At 42.7% G+C, this 25,301-nt stretch overlaps 1 protein-coding gene across 2 annotated transcripts in view; it reads left to right on the top strand.

Moving 5' to 3' along the window:
• Positions 1 to 3,873: 3,873 nt before the first annotated feature.
• The window catches only part of znf236 (zinc finger protein 236), a 52,928-nt gene continuing 31,500 nt past the window's right edge, over positions 3,874 to 25,301 (top strand). The window contains exons 1-16 of one of the 2 annotated variants that reach the window (XM_088998762.1): positions 3,874 to 3,986; positions 6,324 to 6,457; positions 7,063 to 7,227; positions 7,306 to 7,484; positions 7,669 to 7,799; positions 14,174 to 14,346; positions 17,232 to 17,354; positions 17,907 to 18,074; positions 18,199 to 18,379; positions 18,502 to 18,774; positions 19,206 to 19,409; positions 19,563 to 19,695; positions 21,183 to 21,443; positions 22,395 to 22,627; positions 24,213 to 24,314; positions 24,720 to 24,862. In XM_088998762.1, the coding sequence (XP_088854888.1) occupies positions 3,935 to 3,986; positions 6,324 to 6,457; positions 7,063 to 7,227; positions 7,306 to 7,484; positions 7,669 to 7,799; positions 14,174 to 14,346; positions 17,232 to 17,354; positions 17,907 to 18,074; positions 18,199 to 18,379; positions 18,502 to 18,774; positions 19,206 to 19,409; positions 19,563 to 19,695; positions 21,183 to 21,443; positions 22,395 to 22,627; positions 24,213 to 24,314; positions 24,720 to 24,862 (2,655 nt within the window). In that variant the 5' untranslated portion in view covers positions 3,874 to 3,934. The remainder of the gene's footprint in view (positions 3,987 to 6,323; positions 6,458 to 7,062; positions 7,228 to 7,305; positions 7,485 to 7,668; positions 7,800 to 14,173; positions 14,347 to 17,231; positions 17,355 to 17,906; positions 18,075 to 18,198; positions 18,380 to 18,501; positions 18,775 to 19,205; positions 19,410 to 19,562; positions 19,696 to 21,182; positions 21,444 to 22,394; positions 22,628 to 24,212; positions 24,315 to 24,719; positions 24,863 to 25,301) is intronic. The other variant, XM_088998763.1, reaches the window with a different exon arrangement.

Below are 25,301 nucleotides of genomic sequence, written 5' to 3'. Positions count from 1 at the left end.
AGTAAACCATGGCTTGTTGTTGTTGAATGAGCGGAAGGACTTTGTTGGTACACACATGTCCTCACAGAAACTGATGTATGATGTTACAGTGTCTGTGTATTCATCCAATGTGCCCGTTGAAGTTTCAAAGACGCTCCAATCAGTGCAGTCTAAGCATTCTTGTAGCGATAACTTTGCTTCATCTGTCCATGTTTTAACTGTCTTGACTACCGGTTTTACACATTTGAATTTCTGTTTGTATGTGGGAATTAAGTGGATTAAATAGTGGTCAGAAAGACCCAATGCTGCATGCGCAACAGACCGGTATGCGCCTTTGAGTGCTGTGTAACAATGATCTAGAATGTTTTCTCCTCTGGTGAAACAGTCAATATGCTGCTTATATTTGTGAAGTTCACGGTTTAAACGTGTTTGATTAAAATCACCCAAAATGATCAGGGGTGATTCTGGATATTTTAGTTCGAGATGGTTTACATGGTCCGCTAGCGTTTGTATACACGCGTTAGCATTAGCTTGTGGCGCGATGTACACGGCAATGAGAATAAAGGAAGCGAACTCACGTGGCGAGTAGAATGGCTTGCAGTTGAGAGACAGCGATTCCAAACCAGGGCTGCAGTGTGCGTCGAGCATCGTGACATCGGTGCACCATTCTTCGTTGATGTAGAAGCATAGTCCACCGCCTTTGGATTTCCCCGATTGCTCCGTGTCACGGTCGGCCCGAAGGAGAGGGAATCCGGGTAGGTGTAGCGCGGAATCCGGGTGGCGGTCACTGAGCCAGGTCTCAGTGAAGCACAGCGCAGCAGAGCGGGCAAACGTTTTATTGGTCTTTGTGAGAAGCAGAAGTTCGTCCATCTTGTTTGGTAGTGAGCGTAGATTAGCGAGGTGGATCGGTGGGAGCGGCGTTCGAAATCCACGCTGCCGTAGCTTGACGAGCACGCCGGCTCGCTTCCCTCTCCTACGCCGGCGTCTCAAAGCTCCGTACAGAGCTGCTACGCCGCTCGCGAGCAGCCCCGAAAAACCTAGATTTTGGTGTGTCGGTGAAAATAGTCCAAGAGTGGATTCCCCAATGCTCAGTAACTCTTCCCTCGTGTAACTGAGTCGCGTAGGATCGCAAAAAACAAATGAACATGACAAAACCAGGAACAATACTAGGGAGCGTGTGACCGAGGCTGCCATCCGCGGCGCCATCTTGGATCAATAGTAGATATAGTAGTTCTCTCTCCTCTGGACATGTCCAAACCATCTCAGTCTGGCCTCTCTGACTTTCTCTCTGAAGCCTCAAATATGAGTTGTCCCTCTAATGTACTCATTTCTGATCCTATCCAACCTGGTCACTCCCAAAGAAAACCTCAACATCTTCAGCTCTGCTACCTCCAGTTCTGCTTCCTGTCTTTTCTTCAGTGGCACTGTCTCCAGTCCAAACATCATGGCTGGTCACACCACTGTTTTATACACTTTTCCTTTCATCCTAGCTGAAACCCTTCTATCACACCTGACATTTTTCTCCAGCCGCTCAAGCCTGCCTGGACACGCTTCTTCACCTCTTTTCCACACTCTGTCACGGTTTGCAAGGTGGTGATGGCGGGTGCGGATCCCAAAAAGCAGGCAGGAGGGAGCAGGAGGTTGTTTGACAAATTGTATTACAATAAAGTCAGCAGGAACAAAATGTAAAACATCAAAATCAGCTGAATGGAAAAAATACAAAGTGTCCTTTTAAGTGTCAATGATTAAACGACCAGCACCTGCGAGGCTGCAGGCAGGGCTGACGTCGCTACCCGCTGGTCGCCAATCTGATCGGGACGACCAGCACCTGTGCAGGTGTAGGCGGGGCCGACAGCGCCCCCCGTTGGTCGCCAACCAGATCATGACAGTACCCCCCCTTCAAGGGGCTGCTTCCAGAAGTCCCAACAGTCTCCCAAAAGGTCCACCCGCCAGGGAACGGTCGGTGGAGAGAGCAACCGCGGCACGGATCGTCGTGGGCGTGAGTGCGATCCCTCTCGCACGTTCACGCGACGGCGCATGGCTCTGCGTGGACGTCGAACTGCCAGGCGCAGAATGGCAGCCTGTACGGCCGTATGGGACCAGGTCTCGGCCGGACGCCGACGTGGGAGTGAACTGCCCGGCTCCGGGGGAACGAGACCAGTCCAGAGCCGCTCCGGGATCCAGCGGTGAGTGGGGTCTCGGACTGACGTTGACGCGGACGTTGCACGGCTCGTCGTGGATGAGACTCAATTCGTCATGCACGACGACAGCGTGGCTGGACGTGGGCGTGCAATGCCAGTCACCCAGTGTCACCTCAGCCGGACGTTTACGTGGACGTTGCGGCTCGTCGAGTGACGCAATTCAAACTCGACGAGGCTTGCGCTAACGTGGACGTAGCATTGCCAGGCACAGGGTGGAAATGAGACGGGTCCGATGTACCTGCGGGATCCGATGGTTGGCCGGTTCATTCTGTCACGGTTTGCGAGGTGGTGATGGCGGGTGCGGATCCCAGAAAGCAGGCAGGAGGGAGCAGGAGGTTGTTTGACAAATTGTATTAAAATAAAGGTCAGCAGGAACAAAATGGAAAAAATACAAAGTAGCAAAAGAAGACCAAAAGTAAAAGTCCGCCAAGGTTAAACTAACACGTACACAATGCATGCAGCAAACAAGCAGCAAACAAACAATGAACCGGCACCGGATGGTCGTGCCGGGTGTCCTTTTAAGTGTCAATGATTAAACGACCAGCACCTGCGAGGCTGCAGGCAGGGCTGACGTCGCTACCCGCTGGTCGCCAATCTGATCGGGACGACCAGCACCTGTGCAGGTGTAGGCGGGGCCGACAGCACCCCCCGTTGGTCGCCAACCAGATCATGACACACTCTCCATTGCTCTGGACAGTTGACCCCAAATACTTAAAATCCTCCACCTTCTTTATCTCTTCTCCCTGTAGCATCACTCTTGCACTTGGATCCCTCTCATTCACACACATATATTCCGTCTTGCTGCGACTGATCTTCATTCCTCTCCTTTCCAGGGCATATCTCCACATCTCTTGCTTCTCCGCCACATGTTCCCTGTTCTCGCTACAGATCACAATGTCATCTGCAAACATCATGGTCCAAGGAGATTCTTGTCGAACATCGTCTGTCAGCCTGTCCATCACCAGAGCAAACAAGAAGGGGCTCAGAGCTGACCCCCTGGTGGAGTCCCACCTCCACCTTGAATTCCTCAGTCACACCGACGCACACCTCATAACTGTCTTACAGTCGTGATACATGTCTTGCACCGCTCTGACATACTTTTCCGTCACTCCAGACTTCCTCATGCAATGCCACAGCTCTTCTCTGGGCACCCTGTCATACGCTTTCTCCAGATCTACAAAGACACAATGCAATTCCTTCTGACCTTCTCTGTACTTCTCTATCAGCATTCTTAAAGCAAACACTGCATCTGTCGTACTCCTTTTTGGCATGAAGCCATACTGCTGCACACACATAATAATAATAATAATAATAATAATAATAATAATAATAATAATAATAATAATAATAATAATAATAATAATAATAATAATACATTCATTCAATTTATAAGCGCCTTTCAAAACTCTCAAGGACACTTTACAGTCACAGGATGAGAGCAATTTTTTCCTGCAGGTGAGCAGTGGCACCCATTTATTATTATTACTATATATGTATCCTACTCACATTTAGTTACATTGATTTAAGTGTTTGTCTCTTGTGTTTAACTGTAACTTTCACGCTCACGGTGTTTAGTTGGCGTTTAGAAGAGGGGAACACCTGCGGAAGCATTACAAGAGATTAAACAGTAGATGTCTCCCTTGTCTTGCAGCTGTTCGTCTTCACACCCCAGCCACTCCGCACGACACAGATGATACAGACGCCATTTTGAAAAGCAAATTGTTCATAGCACACCCGCACACAGAACTGGAACTATGCCGCGGGGCCGGCCTCGCAAACTGAGTGTTAAAAGCAACGACGAAACAGGTAATAAGTGCCAAATTGCAGCGAATAAAAAATACCGATTTTAGTCTGTCCAAAGAAACCGGTGGTTTTTAGAATAAACACTTCTGTGTCGTATCTAATAACACTTAAATGCAATGCATATAGTCCCCGGATATAGTATTGCGGGTGGGATTTGCTTAGTGCGGCGAAGGAGTGATTGAGGCGGAATGATATTAATACTTTTTCGGCGGCTCTTCTCCCTGCCATTCAGTCCAAATTCGTGTCCGCGAGAAGAAGAGCACTTGTGCGGATCGTCGAATTGGACGTGTGTGTTTTGAATTGTAGCGGTGTTTGTCAGCCATTTGCCATTAGCGTTGTATTGCTAGCACGTTCGCGCTACAGCTAGCTTAGACACGAAGTCGCTCCAATGGTCCCTAATGTTGTTCGGATGTTGCCAAACAGACCTACGATCCTCGGCAAATTGATGTTGTCTGGTAGAAGTCTCACCAATCACGTTTCTTTCATGTTTCATTTATATCACGTCCATCACACAACAACACGCTTGAGTTGGTGAAATAACAGAGCTGTTGGCAAAACGTTGGCGTCGTCGACATTTCGGACAAAAGTTTAACGACGACTATTAACTTAAGGTAACCGCGTAGATATTACATACCTTTATTAGAACAGTGAGCACAGTCGTGAAAACCTGACAATTTCAAATAGAATGTCACAAGAGCAGCGCTTGGCAAAACGCTTGGAACATTAAATGGACTATGAGGTCCATGCCCAGTGAAACTGCAATACTTACAATGCATTGACAGATGTATTTAAAAAAAGACGAGGAATGCACTTTGTGGTAATGTGAGTATGGTGATGTCTGCTGCTTTCAGCATGAATAAATTATACATTTCTGCCATTAGCCCAGGTTCCACATAAACCTCTTAGGTGGGCAGAGCAGCAGTTAATCAAACATGCAGTGTCATACTCTTCTCTTTGTTAAGATGCACTTTGACTTCCTACAAAACACCCCAATACAGTATAAGCACTAGTGAATGTTTTGAATTAATTATAGACGACTTTTTATTTTTAATGAGAAGCACCCTAAAATAATTACTTTAATAATAATCTTTTCAAATTAGCTACAATGTTGTTCTTTGTACACTTAAAAAGGAGGAGAACCACACTCCAATATATATTCTTGATGTATAGTGTATAATGTAATATATAATCTATTTGTCATCATCCTTAACATCCATCCATTTTCCGTACCGCTTATTCCTCATTAGAGTCGCGGGGGTGCTGGAGCCTATCTCAGCTATCTTCGGGCACGAGGCGGGGGACACCCTGAATTAGTTGCCAGCCAATCGCAGGGCACACAAAGACGTACAACAGTCACTCTCACACTCACACCTAGGGACAATTTGGAGTGGTCAATCTGCCTGCCATGCATGTTTTTGGAGTGTGGGAGGAAACCGGAGCACCCGGAGAAAACCCACGCGGGGCCGGGGAGAACATGCAAACTCCACACAGGGAGGCCGGAGCCGGACGCGAACCCACGACCTCTGCACTGTGAAGCCGGCCACTACCGGGCCACTCATCCTTAACAGTGGTTTAGAAATTATCAGAATAATATGTTTTTAAACACATTCAGATTAGATGCATGAGATGATTATCCATGTTGCTGTATTGTCTTGTGACCAATGTAACTCGGGCCATCCAATGTTAACTGACACATTTCATGAATACAATGATATCAACACATTCTTGCATTTTAAATATTTTTAGTCCGTATTTTGAGTTTATCCACTGAAATTGATAAACCATCCATCCATTTTCTGATCCGCTTAGCCTCACAATGGTCGCAGAGCATGCTGAAGCCTATCCCAGCTGTCTTCGCGTTCTAGGCTGTGGACAACCTAAAACGGTTACTAGCTAATCACAGGGCACACAGATGCGGACAACTATCTGCACTCACACTCACACCCGGGGACAATTTTGAGTGCTCAATCACCCTGCCATGCATATCCAATACCTGAAGATGATAAGTAATGATTTATCTTCTTTTTTTTCGCACGTCACATTAAATCCTTCCATCAGGGATGACTTGAACAAGATTCCAGCTCAAGTCCATAAAAAATAAAATCTTAGATTTGGATTTGAAACCCGCTAATATGTAAAAATAACACTGGAAGCGTTTGTTGGGCTGGTGCCTGACACAAGTGAACTAGACATTGTAATATATGAAGTGCAATAAAAAAAACGTTCTTCATCCATTACCGCAACACAGAGCCATCCACCATCCTGTGTTTTTCTTAGTTAAAGTTAAAGCTCATTGACTGAGACAAAAGCGGTCTGTTTTGTTCTTCATTTCTGATGCAGATGCAAATGAAAATAAGGTTGGTGGGTTCAAAGATGGCGAAATCAAGGACAAGAAGTGCACAATATGCTCCCAAATATTTACCACCGAAAGCCAGCTGCAGAGACATCTTCGTGAGCATGAGATCAATGACAAGGTATGAATTAAGATCTAATGTACTATATATCATACTATGAAGGTGATCAATCAATACCCATCAGCAGAGTATGTTAGCATGTTTGCTCTGATTCCTAAAAGTTTTAGGTGTTGGAGTTTCAGTTCAGGTCAGTAAAATGTGCGGCAATACAAGATGCAGATTGGACTGAGAGCACCGGGTCAATATTATTGAGCAAATGTGAATTAGCTAATTTCATGTCATGCTCAATGAAAATGCTTTCATTACATAGTGTGGATGTGGACGAGCTCGTACAACAGATCTGTTATATTAGGTATGGTACAGTATTGTACTTCCCGTTCATTACAACAAATTATAATCTGGGTTCTAAATCAAAATCAGTGAACTGTTGGCAGTGACATTCCAGTCTTGCATCATGCGTTTTGTTTTTTTGGCCACTCAACAATATTTGGTATTACTGTGTTTATATATAAGGTACCTAAAGAAATAATGAAATACTTTTTGTCCATGCTTAGGTCTGTTCAAAAGATTTGACGCGGTGGAAATGGGCATGGAAAGCAAAATGGATGCATTTGCAGGGACTTAATTTCTGAAATATATGATCACATTTTGGCTTTCTTTTCCAGCCTCATCGTTGTGACCAGTGTCCACAGACGTTTAACGTGGAGTTTAACCTCACTCTCCACAAGTCCACACACACAACCTCTGACTTCACCTGTCCAGTATGCAATAAAAAATTTTCCCGCATTGCCAGTCTCAAATCCCATACTATGCTGCACGAAAGGGAAGAGGTAAATCCAGTAACATATCAACATTGGTGAATGTCAACAGGATTAGAGTGCACATTTCCCCCATTTGCTTTGTTGCAGAACTTGATCTGTGCAGAATGTGGGGATGAGTTTGTTCTTCAGAGTCAGCTTTCTCTTCACTCAGAGGATCACCGCAAGCAATTATCCGGCATCAAAGTCTTCACCTGCAAGACATGCGGGAATGAGCTCAAGACATATGCACACCTCAAGGATCACATGAAGTGTCACATCCAAATCAGGTGAGGAAGCTTTCATGAAAAAAAATACGGTGGAAAGTCAAAAGACATGATTCTTATATATAGATCAAACTGTCAACTTGCTGTTTTATGACGGCATAGCATTATTGAACAGTCATTACGTTCATGAATAAAACTTTGAATTGCCTCTCAGAATTCAATTCATTGTTATTATTGTTTATTGCAGGCCGCTGTCATCTAGCTCCAGAAATTACAAGAGAAATATTGATCGCAGTGGGTTCACCAACAGCTGCCATCACTGTGGAAAAGCATTCAAAAAGCCAAGCCAACTTGTCAGACACATACGTATCCACACAGGTAAACCACTCACACAGAAAAGCGCTAACCCGCATAATGGCAAAGTTTTGTTTACGCTGTATTAGGATTGTAGGAAAAATGTCGACCTTCTCAATCGGGTGTGTGAACCACAAAAGTGGGTCGGATCAAAAATGCGTGCCTCAAAACTGTTTTTAAGAATAAAATAAAAAAAATCCAACATGCGACCAATGTTTGGCCACCGTCGCGTTTCCATACGGACGTTTGTAGCTGTCGATGCAATTTCCCGGCAACATGAAAGATGGTGTTAGAAATACTTACAGGCCAGTGACAAGAGTGACATAAAATGAGCTCAGAAGATCAAGAAGGTGGAAGGTGGATTTGTGCTGACTTTAGGGTGAAAAGAGGAGAATGTATGTTTTTATGTATTGCTGCCAAATGGAGCTGGCAGTGCTTGGAGCCATCCAGTAATTACAATATTTGACTCTATCCCAATTTTAGTGTTTTTTTTTCATCTTAATCACACAAAGGCTTCAGTTCATCAACACGACTTTAGAATCACGCAGAGACAACCCAGAAAAATATAAAATGTAGTCCAATTTTTCTTCACTTTTAGTAGGAGCCGCAAACTATTTCTATCAATGTTATTCTCACCACATTGCCCACACTTGAACCAGATGGAATTCTCTTGTCTACAAAATTATTACTTTTTTGGAAGACCTCAAAAATGGCATCCCAATAATTGTTCAATCAATTTAGCCCCAATTCCACTGAGGGGTGAACAATTGTTGGTAAATGTAGAAAAAATGCCCTCACTTGAGTTTGCCAGGGCTCATTCAGGGTCGCAGATGTTTGCCTATGTTCACCTAACGTTTGACAGAGGTTCACCAATTGTTTGCGAGATTTTTCTCATTGCAGGGAAATATCATACCTGTCAACCTCCACGGCTCCATGACCTTACAAACTATCATATTTTCCCTTACAAAATAATCATACACCATACTTTTTTTCAAGCGTGTTTATTTATGTAGTTTAACATGTTATATTGTGCATGTGTTTCGTTATATCATTCTGTACATATTATTCATAAATGATGACATTACAAGTGTTGCTTAATGACTACAGTGTGCTCGATTGTATGCTATTGTATGATCGGAGGCAGCTACTTTCACGTCTTTTTTGCAAGCAACACAATACGAATATTCCACACCTTTCTTCAAAGCTTGTATCAATCCCTCGTATCGTCCTGACTTTCGCATTGTTCACGTGTGATCTGAATGATGCAAAGGGAAATTCCCAGGCGGCAGACGCATGCGCACAGTAGCATCAAACCGCTCACTTCGTTTGCAACAAAAAAACAATACCGAGATAGAGGCTACCGCGGCGAACTCCTTTGACTTGATTGATTTGCCATTTTGTGATTGTCGGTGTATACCGGATGGTACCCATAATTGACCAATTTGTGTTTTTCCGTACAGATTTTCTTGTACATCGTACACGTCTGACAACTCTGACAAGAACATTCGCTACATTATAAAACAAGTAATTATTTGTCGCTCAGTTGAGCTCTTAACATTGCATGGTGATGGAGAACAATTCATTTTTAACATTTCAGATTTATGTCTGTGTAAGCTCTCAGTCGTACAGGAATGGTCCACCGATGAAAAGGTTTTTTCAGCCGTCATCTGTACTTCTTTGAAGGTGTCGGACATTTCGCTTCCCATCCAAGAACCTTCGAAGCTTGTAAATATGAGAAAAATTAGGAATGACCAGATTTCAAGGGAGGGAGACTCGGATCAAAAATGTGTCAGACAGAGATCTCTCAGAGACAGAAAAGGCGGTACTAACCAAAGGCTTAAATTTCTCAGTGACTCCGACAAAATACCTACAATAGACTACATCACAGCTACTGAATCGGCCATTAAAAATAATTAACTTTCGTATGCAGAGGCTGAGGATCTGTGTATAAAAATATCAGCCCTTCTCAGTAGTGCCAAACCACCTCCGTCCAATACGTGTGTGTAAGCTCTCAGTCGTACAGGAGTGGTCCATCGATGAAAAGGTTTCTTCAGCCGTCATCTGTACTTCTTTGAAGGTGTCGGACGTTTCGCTTCTTATCCAAGAAACTTCGTCAGCAAACCTCCGTCCAACATAACATTAGAAGAGAGAAAGGTGTTAACTACTCTACAAAAAGATAAAAATATTACTATTTTGCCAGCAGACAAGGGTAGGTGTACAGTGCTTCTCAACACATTGAATTATGAAGACAAAATAAATAGGTTAATCAGTGAGTCTAACACTTATGAACAACTAAAAAGGACCCTTCCAATAGATACAAGAAATAAATGATAGACTGTCTCCAAAAGTTAGAGAAAGGAAAACATATAGACAAACAGATGTATTTTAGATCATACCCGGGAGAGGCCACGCCATGTATCTATGGCCTGCCAAAAATACATAAAGAAGGGTTCCCCCTCAGACCCATTGTTTGTAGCATTGACTCCTCTACATACAATGTAGCCAAATATGTAAAAACTATCTTAGCTCCGTTGGTTGGTAACACAGAACATCACATAGAGAACACCACAGGGTTGGTAGAGTATCAAAGACCTCAAATTGGAGCCTGAGGAAACATTGGCATCTTACGATGTGACTTCTCTCTTTACATCTGTCCCAACCCCAGCAGCAGTCTTCGTAGTGAGGACGAGACTGCTGGCGGACGCTTCTCTGCATGAACGAACAAAACTTAAACTGGACCACATCTGCCCAATATTGGAAATTTGCCTTAACACTACGTATTTTCAATTTAGGGAAAAAATTTACAAACAAATACACCAGTTTCACCCATAGTGGCTAATCTGTACATGGAAGAGATGGAGAAACAGGCCCTCACATCCTTCCCGGGGACAAAACCTAGGCACTGGTTTAGATATGTGGATTACACTTTCGTGTAATTAGAACAATAAATTCAATCCTTCACAGATCACCTCAACTCAGTAGACACCGACATTAAATTTACTCGCGAGGACATTAAAGAGAAACAACTAGCCTTTTTGGATTGTAAAGTAATTATAAAAGAGGACAGAGCGCTAAAAACATAAGTCTTTAGGAAGGAGTTATCAGAACCCTCCAGCATTGGGCTAAACTAATACCAACAAGCGTCAAAGGTAGAGAAAAGGAGTCAAAACATATCAGGAGAGCACTCACAAACTGTGGTTACCCCCAGTGGTATTTTTACAAATGTCAAAAGGATATAATAGGGAATGAAACCAGCAATTCTGAAGATACTAAAAGTAGAGGAGTAGCAGTACCGTACATTGCAGGAGTTTCTGAAAAACTACAGAGTCCTTTGGCAACACAAAATTCCTACTTATTTCAAACCGATAAACACTTTAAGGCAAAAATTAGTGCATCCAAAAGATAGGCTGCCAAATGAAAAAAAAAGTTTATTCAATACATTGTAAAAATGAAAATTGTAAAGAGCAATACAAAGGGGGGACTAAACAAATTCTCAAAAAAAGACTTTATCAACATCGCAGGGATAATACTAGTGGGCCTCAATCGGCAGTACATATGCACCTAAAAGCTAGCAACCACTCATTTGATGACAATGAGGTTAAAATCTTAGCGAAAGAAAATAGATGGTTTGAAAGGGGAGTAAAGGAAGCTATTTTTATAAAACAGCAAAATATTCCCTTAACCGTAATGGTGGGGTGAGGTTCAATTTGGATCGTTCGTACAATAGACTGTTTAGGCATCATAGGATTAGTCATGCTGATGAGGTGATACCAGGGCCAATTGGGCAATCAGGCCAGTCGTCAGTCAGGACAATAGAAGCTATCAGTGGAGCTGCAGGGATTAGTCCTCTGCTCCCCCCAACCTGAGAGCAGGAACCTATCATAGCAGATTCCGGCATCGCCATGTAGGGACAGTAGGGATATATATATATATATATATAGGGCCGAAATTACCAGTAAGACTTTAGTTTGCTGACGAAGCTTCTTGGATGGGAAGCAAAACGTCCGACACCTTCAAAGAAGTACAGATGACGGCTGAAGAAACCTTTTCATCGATTTCAGATTTATCAATTTCGAAAAATAACACTTACACAGGTAGATTGACAATTATAGTTTTGTGAAAAAAAATACACATTTCCAAATTGTGACACGGGAAGTTTCGCCGTGACGCAGCTGCATTCGGCAAGATGATTGCCTGTTGCACAGATACATTACTGTAACTGATGACTCGAAAGAAGTTATCCTGCGTATCTCCTTGAGATTTCACTACAAAACATGTGAGCCTTCACGCTACAATGTTTGGCAATAAAATAAAACACAGATTATTATTAATGTGGGAGCATTGCCAGTGAATACTTTTCTAAATTTTGATAAAGCGCAGCATTAGCATTCCTTCTTTATAATATGTTCCCTTCTCATTTTGGTTATCTGCCGGCGAGTGACAGCATTAGACGTGTTCCGCTGGTGTCGTCCGGAAGCAGCAGTAAGACACATATCAAACCACACTACAGAACAGAAAGGTCAGAAAAAGCTAATCATGCTAGCATAGATGTGAGAGTCATGCGGCACTACTACACTTTGCTTTGTTTTAATGCTTTTTCATTTTTATTTTATTTTATTTTATTTTATTTTATTTTATTTTATTTTATTTTTTGTAGCTCATGCAACAGTCAAACACACCCTGTGGGGTAAAAAAAAACCAATTGTTTAAAAAAAATCTATGCTAACAATAAACAGCGACACAGTCGAGGTTCACAATTTCCGATCATGAAATGTGTTAACTGAAAACACGTCGCCCTCTAGTGGTCCGGAGACTAAGTAAGGATGTGAAATGATGCTGATATATGTAGTGATGTGTTGTTTGCGAACGAGCCGGTTCGTAGAGCCAGATCTCTGAGGTGAACGAAGAGAGCCGGCTCCCAAGAAGGAGCCGGAAATGGGAGCCAACTTTTTTTTTCGCTCTATTCCCCGCCCCCAGTCTTCGGTTAAAGCCGCATGTCATTGGTCAAGATCGGTGGTAGACGGCGGAGGGGAGAATTACAGACACACGCAGCAGTGTGGAGAAGGGAGAGGGGTTAGAAAAACAGTTCAATGAAAGACACATTTCTGAGAACTTAGCAGAGGAGCAGGGGTAGTAGTGCAGGACACATGCACTGTTTTGGAGCCATTTATTTCTGGGTAGAGTGAACGCTGGCGCGAATGGCGTCCACTGCTCACCCACACAAAAAAAAAAAATCCTGTGACTGGAAAGTGTCCTTGAGGGTTTTGAAAGGCGCTTAGAAATTAAATGTATCATCAGTATCAGAATCATCTTCATTGCCAACTATGTAGAACACACGAGGAATTTGTTTCCGGTAGAACACGCTGCACTAGTATCATCATCAAAATTTTCTAAGTGGCACTATACAGTTCCATTTTGGCTACTGTTGAAAGAGTTCAAAGAGTTAATGGCTTGGTCAGATTTTGTCCATTTTTGTGGCGGCCCCGAACCAAACGGTGATGGAATAACACAGGATGGATTCGATGACTGCCGTGTAGAAATGTTGCAGGACCTCCTGTGGCAGGCCATGCTTCTTTAGCAGCCTCAGGAAGTACATTCTCTGTTTGGCCTTTCTCAAGACAGAGTTGGCGTTAACCTCCCACTTCATGTCCTGGGAGACTGATTCCCAGGAACTTGAAGGTCTCAACGGTTGACACGAGGCAGCTGAATAGTGTGAGTGGTAGCTGTGGTGATAGTGCGAGGGGTAGCTATGGTGATGGATGTTTCCTGAAGTCCACGATCATCTCTACTGTCTTGAGCGTGCTCAGCTCCAGGTTGTGACGGCTGCACCAGAGCTCCAGGTGCTCCACTTGTTGTCGGTACGCAGACTCTTCGCCGTCTTTGAAGAGATCGATGACCGTGGTGTCGTCTGCGAACTTTATGAATTTGACAGCTGGGTGCGTTGAGGTGCAGTCGTTCATGTCAAGAGAAAAGAGCAATGGAGAGAGGACGCATCCTTGCGGGGCTCCAGTGCTCGTGGTTCGTGTTGAGGATGATATATTTCCCAGTCTGACCTGTTGTGTCCGTCCTGTCAGGAAGCTGAGGGTCCACTGGCAGATCGTAGGGGACACACTAAGCTGGAGAAGTTTGGGGATGAGGAGTTCTGGGATGATGGTATTGAACGCAGAGCTGTAGTCCACAAACAGGATCCTTGCGTAGGTTCCTGTGTTGTCAAGGTGCTCGAGGATGTGGTGCAGTCCGATGTTGACTGCATCCTCCACAGACCTGTGTGGCCAGCAGGCAAACTGAAGAGGATCTAGCATTATTAAATGTTGCCCTTCTAGATGTTTCTTTTTACATGTAAAAAGGTCGTTCTCTTCCTGCTCCAGCCTCATGCGTCTCACCCCGTCTTTACTTAGGTGAAAGACCGTTTCAGTGCACACATTGCAGCAAGGCTTTTAACCAGAAGGTGGTGCTGCAAACTCACATGGTGAGACATACCGGGATAAAGCCACATCTCTGCATGTTCTGTCCGGCCTCCTTCTGTCAGAAGGGGAACCTACACTCCCATGTTCAGAGGGTTCATTCCGAGGTAAGAGTGTAGCATAATCAATTTGACATATTTTGGTGTATTGAAATTATTAATGAATGTTAAGCAGTGGCTTTTTTAGTTGCAAATGTCAAACAATCAAAACAGTCTTCACCTCGATTAGTTTTTGATTACAACGCAAAGAGATAAGTTTCGATTGGATCAACACATTAATCTATTGTTTACTCATCTGGGTTCAGAATCAAAATTGATAGAACATACATTGATCGTGAGGGCAAATGGGCATTTTTTATTTGTAAACCATTTCCAATCACATGTTTTCTATTTTGGGATTTTGGGTCACAGATGAAGGGAACATACAACGTTTAAACAACGCTGCAAATCTATTCCTGTAGATTTCACATGTCCCATTTTATATGAATTCTGCCCCGCAAAAAAATTTGATTTACTCCGGAGTAAAGTTTTGAATCACTTCCTGAGCCTTTTTCATAGTCGCTCCACCCTCTGGAACGCTCTACCAAAACAGAGCGTTCATAACTGTACCGACCTCCAATCCTTCAAATCATCACTTAGAAGTCACCTGTTACACAATGCTTTTGACACTTTTTAGTCTGTTTTACCCATGTTTCCTTTTGTTCATTTAAATGTGTTTTGTTGTCAATTATATAAGATTGTCTTCAGGTGTACATTTTATTCTGCATTTTGAGGTCTTATAAAGTGTCTTTAAGTGGGATGAAAAGTGCTTTTAAATAAAATATTATTATTACAGTGTAGCCGTTGAGGAAGGAGCACACACGACTGAACATAGCCACATGTTTATTCCAACGGCTAACCAGTGGATCTGATCTCAACATGCAGATCTCAACAATGCAGTGAAATATACTTAACATAAACACGCCCCCTCCTGTGCACCTGCTGGGTGAGATGCCTGGTCCTAGTGCCCGCCATATTATCTCTCATCTCTCATTTTCCGTACCGCTTATTCCTCATTAGGGTCGCGGGCGTTGCTGGAGCCTATCTCAGCTGTCTTCGGGCACGAGGCAGACACCCTGAATTGGTTGCCAGCCAATCGCAGGGCACACAAAGACATACAACAGTCACTCTCACACTCACACCTAGGGACAATTTGGAGTGGTCAATCTGCCTGCCACGCATGTTTTTGGAGTGTGGGAGGAAACCGGAGGACCCGGAGAAAACCCATGCGGGTCCGGGGAGAACATGCAAACTCCACACAGGGAGGCCGGACCGGGACGCGAACCGGCGACCTCTGCACTGTGAAGCCGGTGTGCTAACCACTCGACTACCGGGCCGCCCTCCGCCATATTATTATTATTATTATTATTATTATTATTATTATTATTATTAAACATGTGCATGAAAAGTTACTTCCCACACAAATTGTAAACTTTGTTTAGAGGGAGAGGAGAGCAAAAAGACAGTTCTTAATACGTCTGTTATGTCTGGTAAAAAGAAGCCTTCTCGCTAAACGGCAAGAGTTGAATGCACGACAGGCACATTAGCAATTATGACAGATCCAAAAGACTTCAACTAGAAGTTTAATGAGTGTAAATGATATGGTCTCAAGCAAACTTATTGCCCACAGTGCATTTGACAATATCAGTGTTGTTTCTTCATGAGACAAGTCAGACAAAAGTACATACAGTATATGCAGTTATGTATATTATTATCGGTATGTACATTTCAAAATTAATTTGATAAAAATCATAATAACGCTCCCTTTTTACAATTTGGAATTAGTCTGTATCAGCAGTTACTTAAAGGACAACCGACGTCACTTTTTTGTTTCTTAACTGACATCAGAAAAACGTTTTTATAGCATCTAAAATACCCAAAACACGCAGTATGATATTTTTATTCAAATGCAAAACACCAATAAAAATGACGTGTCCAAAATCTGCAAAAAAAGCTTGGGCATTTTCAGAAAGTCCCGCCCCCAGTTCGTGACGTCACGCCAAGACGTCTTGCATTGCTGGAGAATCAAAACAATGGCTTCAGATTCGGAGAATATGCTTTCTTGTTACACATCCAGTTATGAATATGATTCAAATAGTTCTGAAGAGGAAAGCATACAAGTTTGCAATCGATTAAAGAATTTTTTCCGTGTCATTTTGAGGCAAACGGGCGGGGGGAATGTCACCCCCAAAAATGGCGACCAGCTCCCGTGAGGAATGAATCAGCCCGTTTCCACAGGCTGATAAATTCCTTCCATGGAGCTTGGACGCCCTCTTCTGGCGGCTTTTGGGTGCAACATGAGGTTTTCAGACCAAACAAGTACGGCAAAATACATTGACGTGATGGAATGACTGCTACAATGTTACTTTTTTTCGGTCAGGGGCATTCTTTCAGTGACGTCATGTACGGACTCGTCACCAACTCAAAAACAAGACTTCCTGAATATTCAGCGCGAGTCTTAAAACGTAAAATATAGCTATATGCGGTGGAATCTTTGTAAAATACGCTCAGTAGAAGTCATTTGAAGCCATTTTACAAATTATGGACACAACTTGTCCGGAGATGTCGGTTGTCCTTTAAAACCAAAAACTCAAACTCATGTGCCAAAAAGCATGTTTGGAGCATCCCTACTGTACAGGTAATTTTAAAGTCATGCTGTCTATGCTGAAAATGACATTACAGGTGAAGTTTAGGTGAAGTGAAAGCGAATGCGGAGTGGCGAGGTAAACTACCATGTTAGTGGAAAGCGAGCGGATGTATTTAAAGCTTCCATTACTTCCTTTTACTGCTACTTACAAAAATACATGGGCCTAAAAACCCGTTCACTGATGCGCTCTTTGGGTGCCCTTTGGTTGCCCGCGGCTACTAGGTTGTGGGTGTGACCGAAGGCAACGTAAAGACAACCATGCAGTATATATTGTGGTCTTTTTTTTTTTTTTTTTTTTTTTTTGTAGGCGAAAGGTGGGCCATTGTTCCCCTGTATGGACTGCAGCTGCGTATTTAAGAAGTTGGGCAGTTTGAACGCACACATCGGCAAGATGCACATCTCTGTCATTGATGTACCTTCCAGCACTTTGGTAATAGAGTACAGAATTGTAGGGTGGGAACTATTTTTTATTGCTTAGACATGACATATACTGAAGTACTTACAATAGTAATAGTAGTGTCTTATTTAGGTTCGTGGAGTGTTTCTATTGGGGACCAAGAGGCTATTTTTACTGGTTTCCCTGGTGCGCTCAAGGGTGGGAGATTCATTTTTACAACACTGACGTGACAAATTGAAATAAAATTTGCTAAAAACTGAGGTTCAGGTTTTATTGTTCCAGTCAAAGAAATATTGGTTGAAAAAATGGGAATTATTGTGCATGTAGCTTGAAGTAGTGCAGGTGTGGACATATTTTTACTGAGAGGCATTTTCCCTTCTCATGTAGCTCGATAAGGAACTAAAATATCGACTTGCTGCAAGGAAGTTCAATACCACAATTATAGATTACGATATTAATGACATTAGCATTGATTGTACAGTATGTCATTGTGCACTCATGATTTTTTTTTCTTAAGTTCCACTTGCCCTGATTTCTTGGTCTTTGTCACGTCTCCCTTTACCCTTATCCTCTCATGTCCCACAGGAGACAGAGGCAGCAGGTCCTGCAGGATCAGATGGCACACAGGCAGTAACAGATGTCATCCAACAGCTACTTGAGCTCTCTGAACAAGTCAATGGAGAGACAGCGCAGCCACAACCCCCAGAACCAGCTGTTGCCATGGAAAGCGCCATTAACCAAGACATCCTCCAGGTTAGTCAAGAACCACCCCCCATATTAAGTCACACTCGTGTCAGCTTTAAAGTTAGTGGTGTCGAATATTTTAAACTATGTTCCAACATTGATTTTTGCTCTAATTAACATTCTGTTTTTATAGCAAGCTCTAGAGAACAGCGGGCTGAGTGTAGCACCTACTCAGAATGTTGCTGCCAATGTTAGAGATACTAAGAATCAAACATCTGAGGGAGCAAATGTGGACTTGAAAAAAATACAGCTTCTGGAGAAACCTATCAGAGAAAGAAAAAGACGCATTTTCAAGAAACCAATACAAATGCCAGGTATGGAAGCATAACTGAATAGCTTTGGACAAAGGTATTATTTCAGCTGAAAGAGCACATATTTATTTGAAGTACTGACCATACAGCTGCCTGAAATACCTGTTGTCCTCTTTTATTCCTAGGTTCCATCAGGGAGGAAAATGGCATCCGCTGGCATGGATGCCCCTACTGCTCCAAAGAATTTAAGAAACCCAGTGACCTCGTCCGCCACATCCGCATCCATACCCATGAGAAACCTTTTAAGTGCAAACAGTGCTTCAGAGCATTTGCTGTCAAGAGTACACTCACAGCCCATATGAAAACTCACACAGGCATCAAGGCGTTTAAGTGCCCGTGCTGCCTAAAGTGCTTCTCTACTTCGGGCAGCATGAAAGTACACATGCGACTGCATACCGGTGAGTATATCCGCTGAGTATAGAGTATATATATATATATATATATATATATATATATAATTCACCAGAGGATTATCAACCACTGGTAATTCGTAGTGTAGTTGGAATATTCAATTTGATTGATTTCAGCTCGAGTCTAGCTGTGGACAATGTTGACAGGCTTGTATGGATTGTATGGACTCGCCACATATTTCTTTATTGCGTCATCAATTTTTTCCCCTTTGTAAATTTCAAAAGGGAAAGGCAGAGAAGGAGAGTGAGAGAGATAGAGGGCGAGGAGTGAGGGTAGCGGGGAGAGAGAAGGGAAAGAAGAGACATTTTGCACTGATAACTTCCTCCTCCAAACCGCTCGATAACCAATCTTTATGTATATACGTGTGTGAGCACAATTTTCATTTGTTAATGATTTTGAAATGTAATTTTTCTTTTAGGTGTTCGGCCCTTCTCCTGCCCACACTGTGATAAGATCTTTCGTACATCAGGTCACAGGAAAACACATATAGCGTCTCATTTCAAAAGCTTACAGCAGAAGAAGCACAGGTTTCCACGAAAAGCCAACAGAACCAAAGTGTCTAAGAGTAATTTACCATTACCTGACATCCCACTGCAGGAACCCATTCTCATTACAGACTTGGGTAAGTGTATTTACTGGATCTACAAAATATGTATTGTATGTATTGTCAAATATCAAACTCAGATTTACCTCTTTACTTCAGTATAACACATTATGCATCTTGTTTAATCACTTGATGAGCCTGTCCTAAAATAATGTGTTGGTTCTTCAACAGGAATCATCCCTTCTCAGAACCCTCGTCTAGCATTCCAACAGTATCTGGAGGTGGTGGGTAGCGATCGTCCATACAAGTGCCAGTTCTGTAATAAGGCATATAAGAAATCAAGTCATCTTAAACAACACATTAGGTGAGATGAGTCTTACACTTGCTTTTTTCATTTCATTAAATAATTGTTTTTGTCTGCTATTTGATGTGAAACAAATTGCAAGATTGCCATATTATCCACACTAAAAGGCGCGCAGAAAAGCCTTCTAGTTTCTTAAAAGCTCACAGTGCGCCTGACTCAATGTGACTTATGTGTGGTCATTATGGTAATATTCAGACACCAAAATGGCTCCTCACAAGAGGCGTGCTTACAATGCACAGTTCTAACTTAAGGTGATCGGTTATACAGTTGAACACGGAAATTGAACGGCGGCAAGAGATTTCATCGTTAACGAGTCTATGTTACAACTTGTTGTTGGTTAAATGATCTGTGTCACTGCTTTATTAAATACATTTTACGGACACCTGAGCGTTCTGTTGGCATTTACTTGAGCATAGCTCTATTTAGTGGATACATGATTCGGTCTTGTGATGCGGTGCATCCAATGTATGAAAAAAATACGAAATAGGCCATTAATTGAACGTGCGCCTCATAAGCCAGTGCGCCTTTAGTGTGAAAAATATGGTAAATCACAGCAGATTATGACTTGGTGATCATGTTGTATATCTATACGGTGACACCTCCGCTTATGAACTTAATTGGTTCCCAGAAAGTGTGTGTAAGGCGAAATGTTCGTCTGCCAAACAATTGAGAAAAAAAATGACAATAATCGATTCCCAGGTCCCCATAAAACATAATTTTCTACTAAATAAGCCTTAAAACTACAAACAGTATGCCTTATTCTATTGTGCAATTATATTGTAATTAAAGAAATAAACTGTACTGTATAATAAAGTCGTTATATTTCCCTTTGTGATGGTTGTTGATGTAGTTGCCTCTTGATGATATCCAAGTGAAGTTGCCGTGCTTTCTCGGCGATAATACCCTCACTCACAAGGTCCCCTGCTAGCTGCTTTCTGTTAATCCAAATCAACAGAAGTTTTTCAACCTCTTCTATTGCCTGAGACCGTTGCTTAGACAACACAGAAACACCCTTAGCCACACGTAGAAATGGTCGATTTAGCATACTGGTACTGGGACGCTAAGTCACTCAAACACACACCTCGTTCGTGTTTCTCGATGATCTCCTTCTGCGCCACAATAATTTTGTTTTGTGTCCTCTTTGGCTGAACACGAGTCTGTGTTGGGGTCTTTTTCGGTCCCAAAAAAGCAAAAGTATCCACTTGATCGAAAACCACGTATGCACTCAGAGAAAGGGTGTGTGGAAAAAGTAGTCGGGCAGCCACGGTCGTGCTGTTCGGCCGTGTGGTTTGGTTCGGCGTCCGAAAACTAGTTTGTATGCCATGATTATATTCTCGCAAATTTAATGTTAGTAAAGTGAAAAGTTCATGAGTGAAAGCCAAGGTATCACTGTATTTGCTTTTTCAACATTAAGTGAGGAAAAAATGGTCACAATCATAGAAACTCGATTTCATTGTTGGAACTAATATTCAATTTGCCCACGAAAGATCTCACACAGGAGAAAGGCCATACAAGTGTGTGCAGTGTGGTCGAGGTTTCGCCTCTTCAGGGGTTCTCAAGGCTCACATCAGGACCCACTCAGGACTGAAGGCATATAAGTGTGTCATGTGTGATACAACTTTCACCACTAGTGGTAGCCTCCGACGCCACATGACGACTCATAGTGATCTACGGCCTTACATGTGCCCTTACTGCCAGAAGACTTTCAAGTCATCTCCAAACTGCCGGAAACACATGAAGACACATAGGTTTGAAGTTTTTCTCTGTCTATTCCTTATGTTTAATTATGCTAGCTTCAAGATGGTGTGGTTAGACAGTGATCCCTTGCTAAATCAGTTCATTTATCGCTGCTTCGGTGCATAATATTTTTCCCCTCTCTGTATTCATAAACAAAAATGCAGAATGACTCAGAGGTTTTGCAAATTCCTGGGGTGTCTTGTATATTCTACGGACACTCATACAAGGCGCATGACTGATTCCCGGCGCAACGTCGACCAATGACAGAACGACTGATTGCTGATTGGCCCCACACATCTTTGCAGCCCCAACAAACACCTTCGCTTGCATCTCGTCACGCTGTTGACTGTCTCGCATACTGTCTCTTAGTGTTAGGATTGATACGTGCGCGACAGCGGATGGGCGCGTTAGAGAACGGTTATGGGCTCTTTCCACAGCAGGAGCACTTCATCCTTCATTTCCTACTCCACAATACAGATTAATTGTCTTATCATAACCACATCGCAAGGACACAGTAGCTAGGGAGGAAGTGGCTGGAGTGAGAGGGCGGTTACACCGTCAAAGCGTGAAGCAGAATGCTCTCCGAGTATAAGTCAAGAACCCATCTTCACCTCTCTTAGAGTTGCCATGCTGAGAAATGTTCATTAATATGTCAGGTTTTATAATGAATGATTTAAGTAAATACAAACTGTTTCCGTGTTTTAAACATGCAATAGGTTTCCATACAAATTCCAGTGGGCGGGAGGGGGCAAACCCTACTTTTTTCACTTATCGAGGCCATTTCTGGTCCCTATTGTCCTTGATAAGTTAGGGATCACTGTAATCTCCTAAAACTCTCATTGCCTCTCACAGGCAAGAGCCCAGAGACAATAACTTGATGCTAACTCATCTTTCTGACTAGATCACAAGTTGGTCAAAGTTATATAAGAGACGGCTTTTACTCATAATCTCCCCCAAATCAGATATGAACTGGCTCAACAATTGCAGCCTCAGTCTGCTGAAGACCCACTTGAAGCTGCCACAGTGCCCCACGATATGCAGGTGGATATGGAGGGAAACTCTCTTCAGCAACCACCTGCAACTTCATGTCATCAACAAAACATGCTGGGACTTGGACAAGCAGAGGATGTAAATGGAGGCCAGCCCGTGACATTAGAAGCTCAATTGACCAACCAACCATTGGTGCAAGGAGAAGGTAACAAGAATAAGATGTCTTTTTTTTGGGTAACCTTACCAAATTAGGGATGTTAGAAACATGCTGCATGAAACATGCTGCATGCACACAAGTTTTGAAGATCGTTCATCAACTTGCTTTATTCTGGCATTTTCAAAGTACTCTATTCAGATACCTATTCAGAACCTTGAAATATGCAGTTACAACATTTAATTTAAAATCGGATCAAGTAGTGTTTAGAGCCAAAAGGACGAGTTCCAACATATATGGACTACATATATGGTCGTGGTGAAGAAGGAGCTGAGCCAAAAAGCGAAGCTCTCAATTTACCGGTCGATCTACCTCTTAACCCCCATCTATAGTCACGAGCTATGGGTTGTGACCGAAAGAACAAGATCCCGGTTACAGGTGGCCGAAATGAGCTTTCTCCGTAGGGTGTTCGGCTCTCCCTTAGAGATAAGGTGAGAAGCTCGGTCATCCGGGAGGTGCGCAAAGTCGAGCCCCTTCTCCTCCACATAGAGAGGAGCCAGATGAGTTGGCTCGGGCATCTGATTAGGATGCCCCCTGGACGCCTCCCTGGTGAGGTGTTCCGACCATGCCCCACTGGCATAGACCCCAGGGTCCGCCAGAACGAGCAGGAAGACGTGGCTGGGCAGAGGGAAGTCTGGGCTTCCCTACTGAAGCTGCTGCCCCCGCAATCTGACCCCGGATAAGCGGCAGACCATGGATGGATGAATGGATGAAGCTAATGTTAGCTTTGTTTACTCATTCACTGCCAGACATGTGCACACATTGTGCCTGAGTTTCTGTCATTTTCACTCAAATTCCAAGACCCACAGAATATTAACTTTTAGGAGTACGTAAACATTCAATACAGAATTATTTTGAAACAATTTTGCACAGTTACAGTATACACCTCAGTCTTTTTACATTTTTTATTATGCTTACAATATCTTATTTTTGTGTTTTCTTATCCTTTCGCCCCCCACCCCCATGCCCTTTCAAATTGCTGTTGTGGACTACAAATTTCCCCATTGTGGTACGATTAAAGGGATTGTGATTCTGATTAGAAATCTTAAACTCTCTTCTTTCATCAAAAAAAAGTTCATTTCTAGCTTATTTGTTTCTGGAATAACATGAGGTACAAGTGGGGGCTGCTGGACATAAGGCAAATGCTACCCCCTCATGGAAGGGAAAAACATTGCCAGAGGTCTAACCAGTGCTTTATCGACAATCCGTGCAAGAAAAAACAAAGCCCTAACAAATTCGTGAATGCCACTCCACGTCATATTTTCAATTCTCGAATAAATTTGTGGATGGCAGTGAATGGGTTATCTCAAAAAAGTAAAAAAAAGTACATTAAATTCTACTCACTTTGTGTATATTATCAAGTCTTTCTTATTTCCATTGGACACCTTTTAATACATCCTCCATATGAGAGTGTCCCCCGCCTATTGCCCGATGACGGCTGGTATAGGCTCCAGCACCCCTCGCGACCCTAATGAGGATTAAGCGGTCTCCAACTGACAAAGCTGAAAAGGGATGGATGGATATTCTAGAATTGCAGACTATAGCCTCCTAACTGTGTGTTTTTCTGTGTATACAGACTCCTATGTGACAACACAACAGGGTTTGCTTCAGAATATCACCCAATTTGAGACGCGGGCACTCCCTCAGACCACATTTGATCAGCAAGCTTTAACACAAGGTTCATTCTGACACATTTTTGTCTGTGTGAATTGAAACTGCTATGTTTTCTTTACTGGACCGAACATCAGCTGTATCTGTTAATTTCTATTTGTATGAGCTACCGCTTCACTGCTTTCTCATATCAAATTCATCTGTTATGCATTCTTCTGTGTTACTGAAAACTGGGATGCAAAGTATGTGCCATACATTCACGGTGACAGCCTCAAATCACTACTTATACAAGTGTCTGCTAGAATCAAGAAGAGAAATTAATTCATTTCGGTCTGTTTGTTTTACACAACCCCACTAACATTTTTTACGGCTTAAAACACAAGTTCCTTGCACTCCAAGCAACAGTGACTGAAAGTGGTAGTGTGTCACATTGTCTATGTGTATTTAACTTTATGCTATATGGTGTCCCCAGGCTTTACCATGACAGAATCAAGTTACACTCAAAGCCAGTTCTCCACTGTCCAGCAGCTACAGGATTCCAGTACGCTGGAATCTCAGGCCCTGTCATCGAGCTTTTCTCCCCCGACTTTGCTTCAAGTTTCCAATGCTGAAGTGGTGAGTCCCAGCCTCGGTCTGCCTTAAATGCTGTCATTTGGAGTGGTTCATGCATTGTATGTCTTATGAAATAAAACACATGCCGGATACAGAATATCATGATGAATGCCGACGAGTATGAAAATTTGCTTGATTAATAGCCTCTTTTATTCAGGATTAGACAGAAGACTGTTGGTTTCAATGACAATTAGGAATCACTACATAACTTCAAAGTTTTTAAGATAAAACGAATTATTTTCAGGAAACGGAGCAAATTACATATTTTGTTATGACAATTACTCTTTTGTTGACCTGTCAATCTTTTTTCAACATGTTACAGAACAGATTTGTCACATATTATGATATTTAATCATATTTCTCCATGAGGTTTACAATCAGTGACAATGTGCACCGTTATCAATTGATTTTTCATAAATACTCAACAAAATATCTTCCACTT

This window comes from Hippocampus bargibanti, linkage group LG06, assembly GCF_051943395.1.
Source record: "Hippocampus bargibanti isolate YZ-2025 linkage group LG06, ASM5194339v1, whole genome shotgun sequence".
Taxonomy (NCBI): Eukaryota; Metazoa; Chordata; class Actinopteri; order Syngnathiformes; family Syngnathidae; genus Hippocampus; species Hippocampus bargibanti.
The sequence above is the reverse complement of the archived record's forward strand: the minus strand, read 5'-3'. Positions and strand labels throughout refer to the sequence as shown.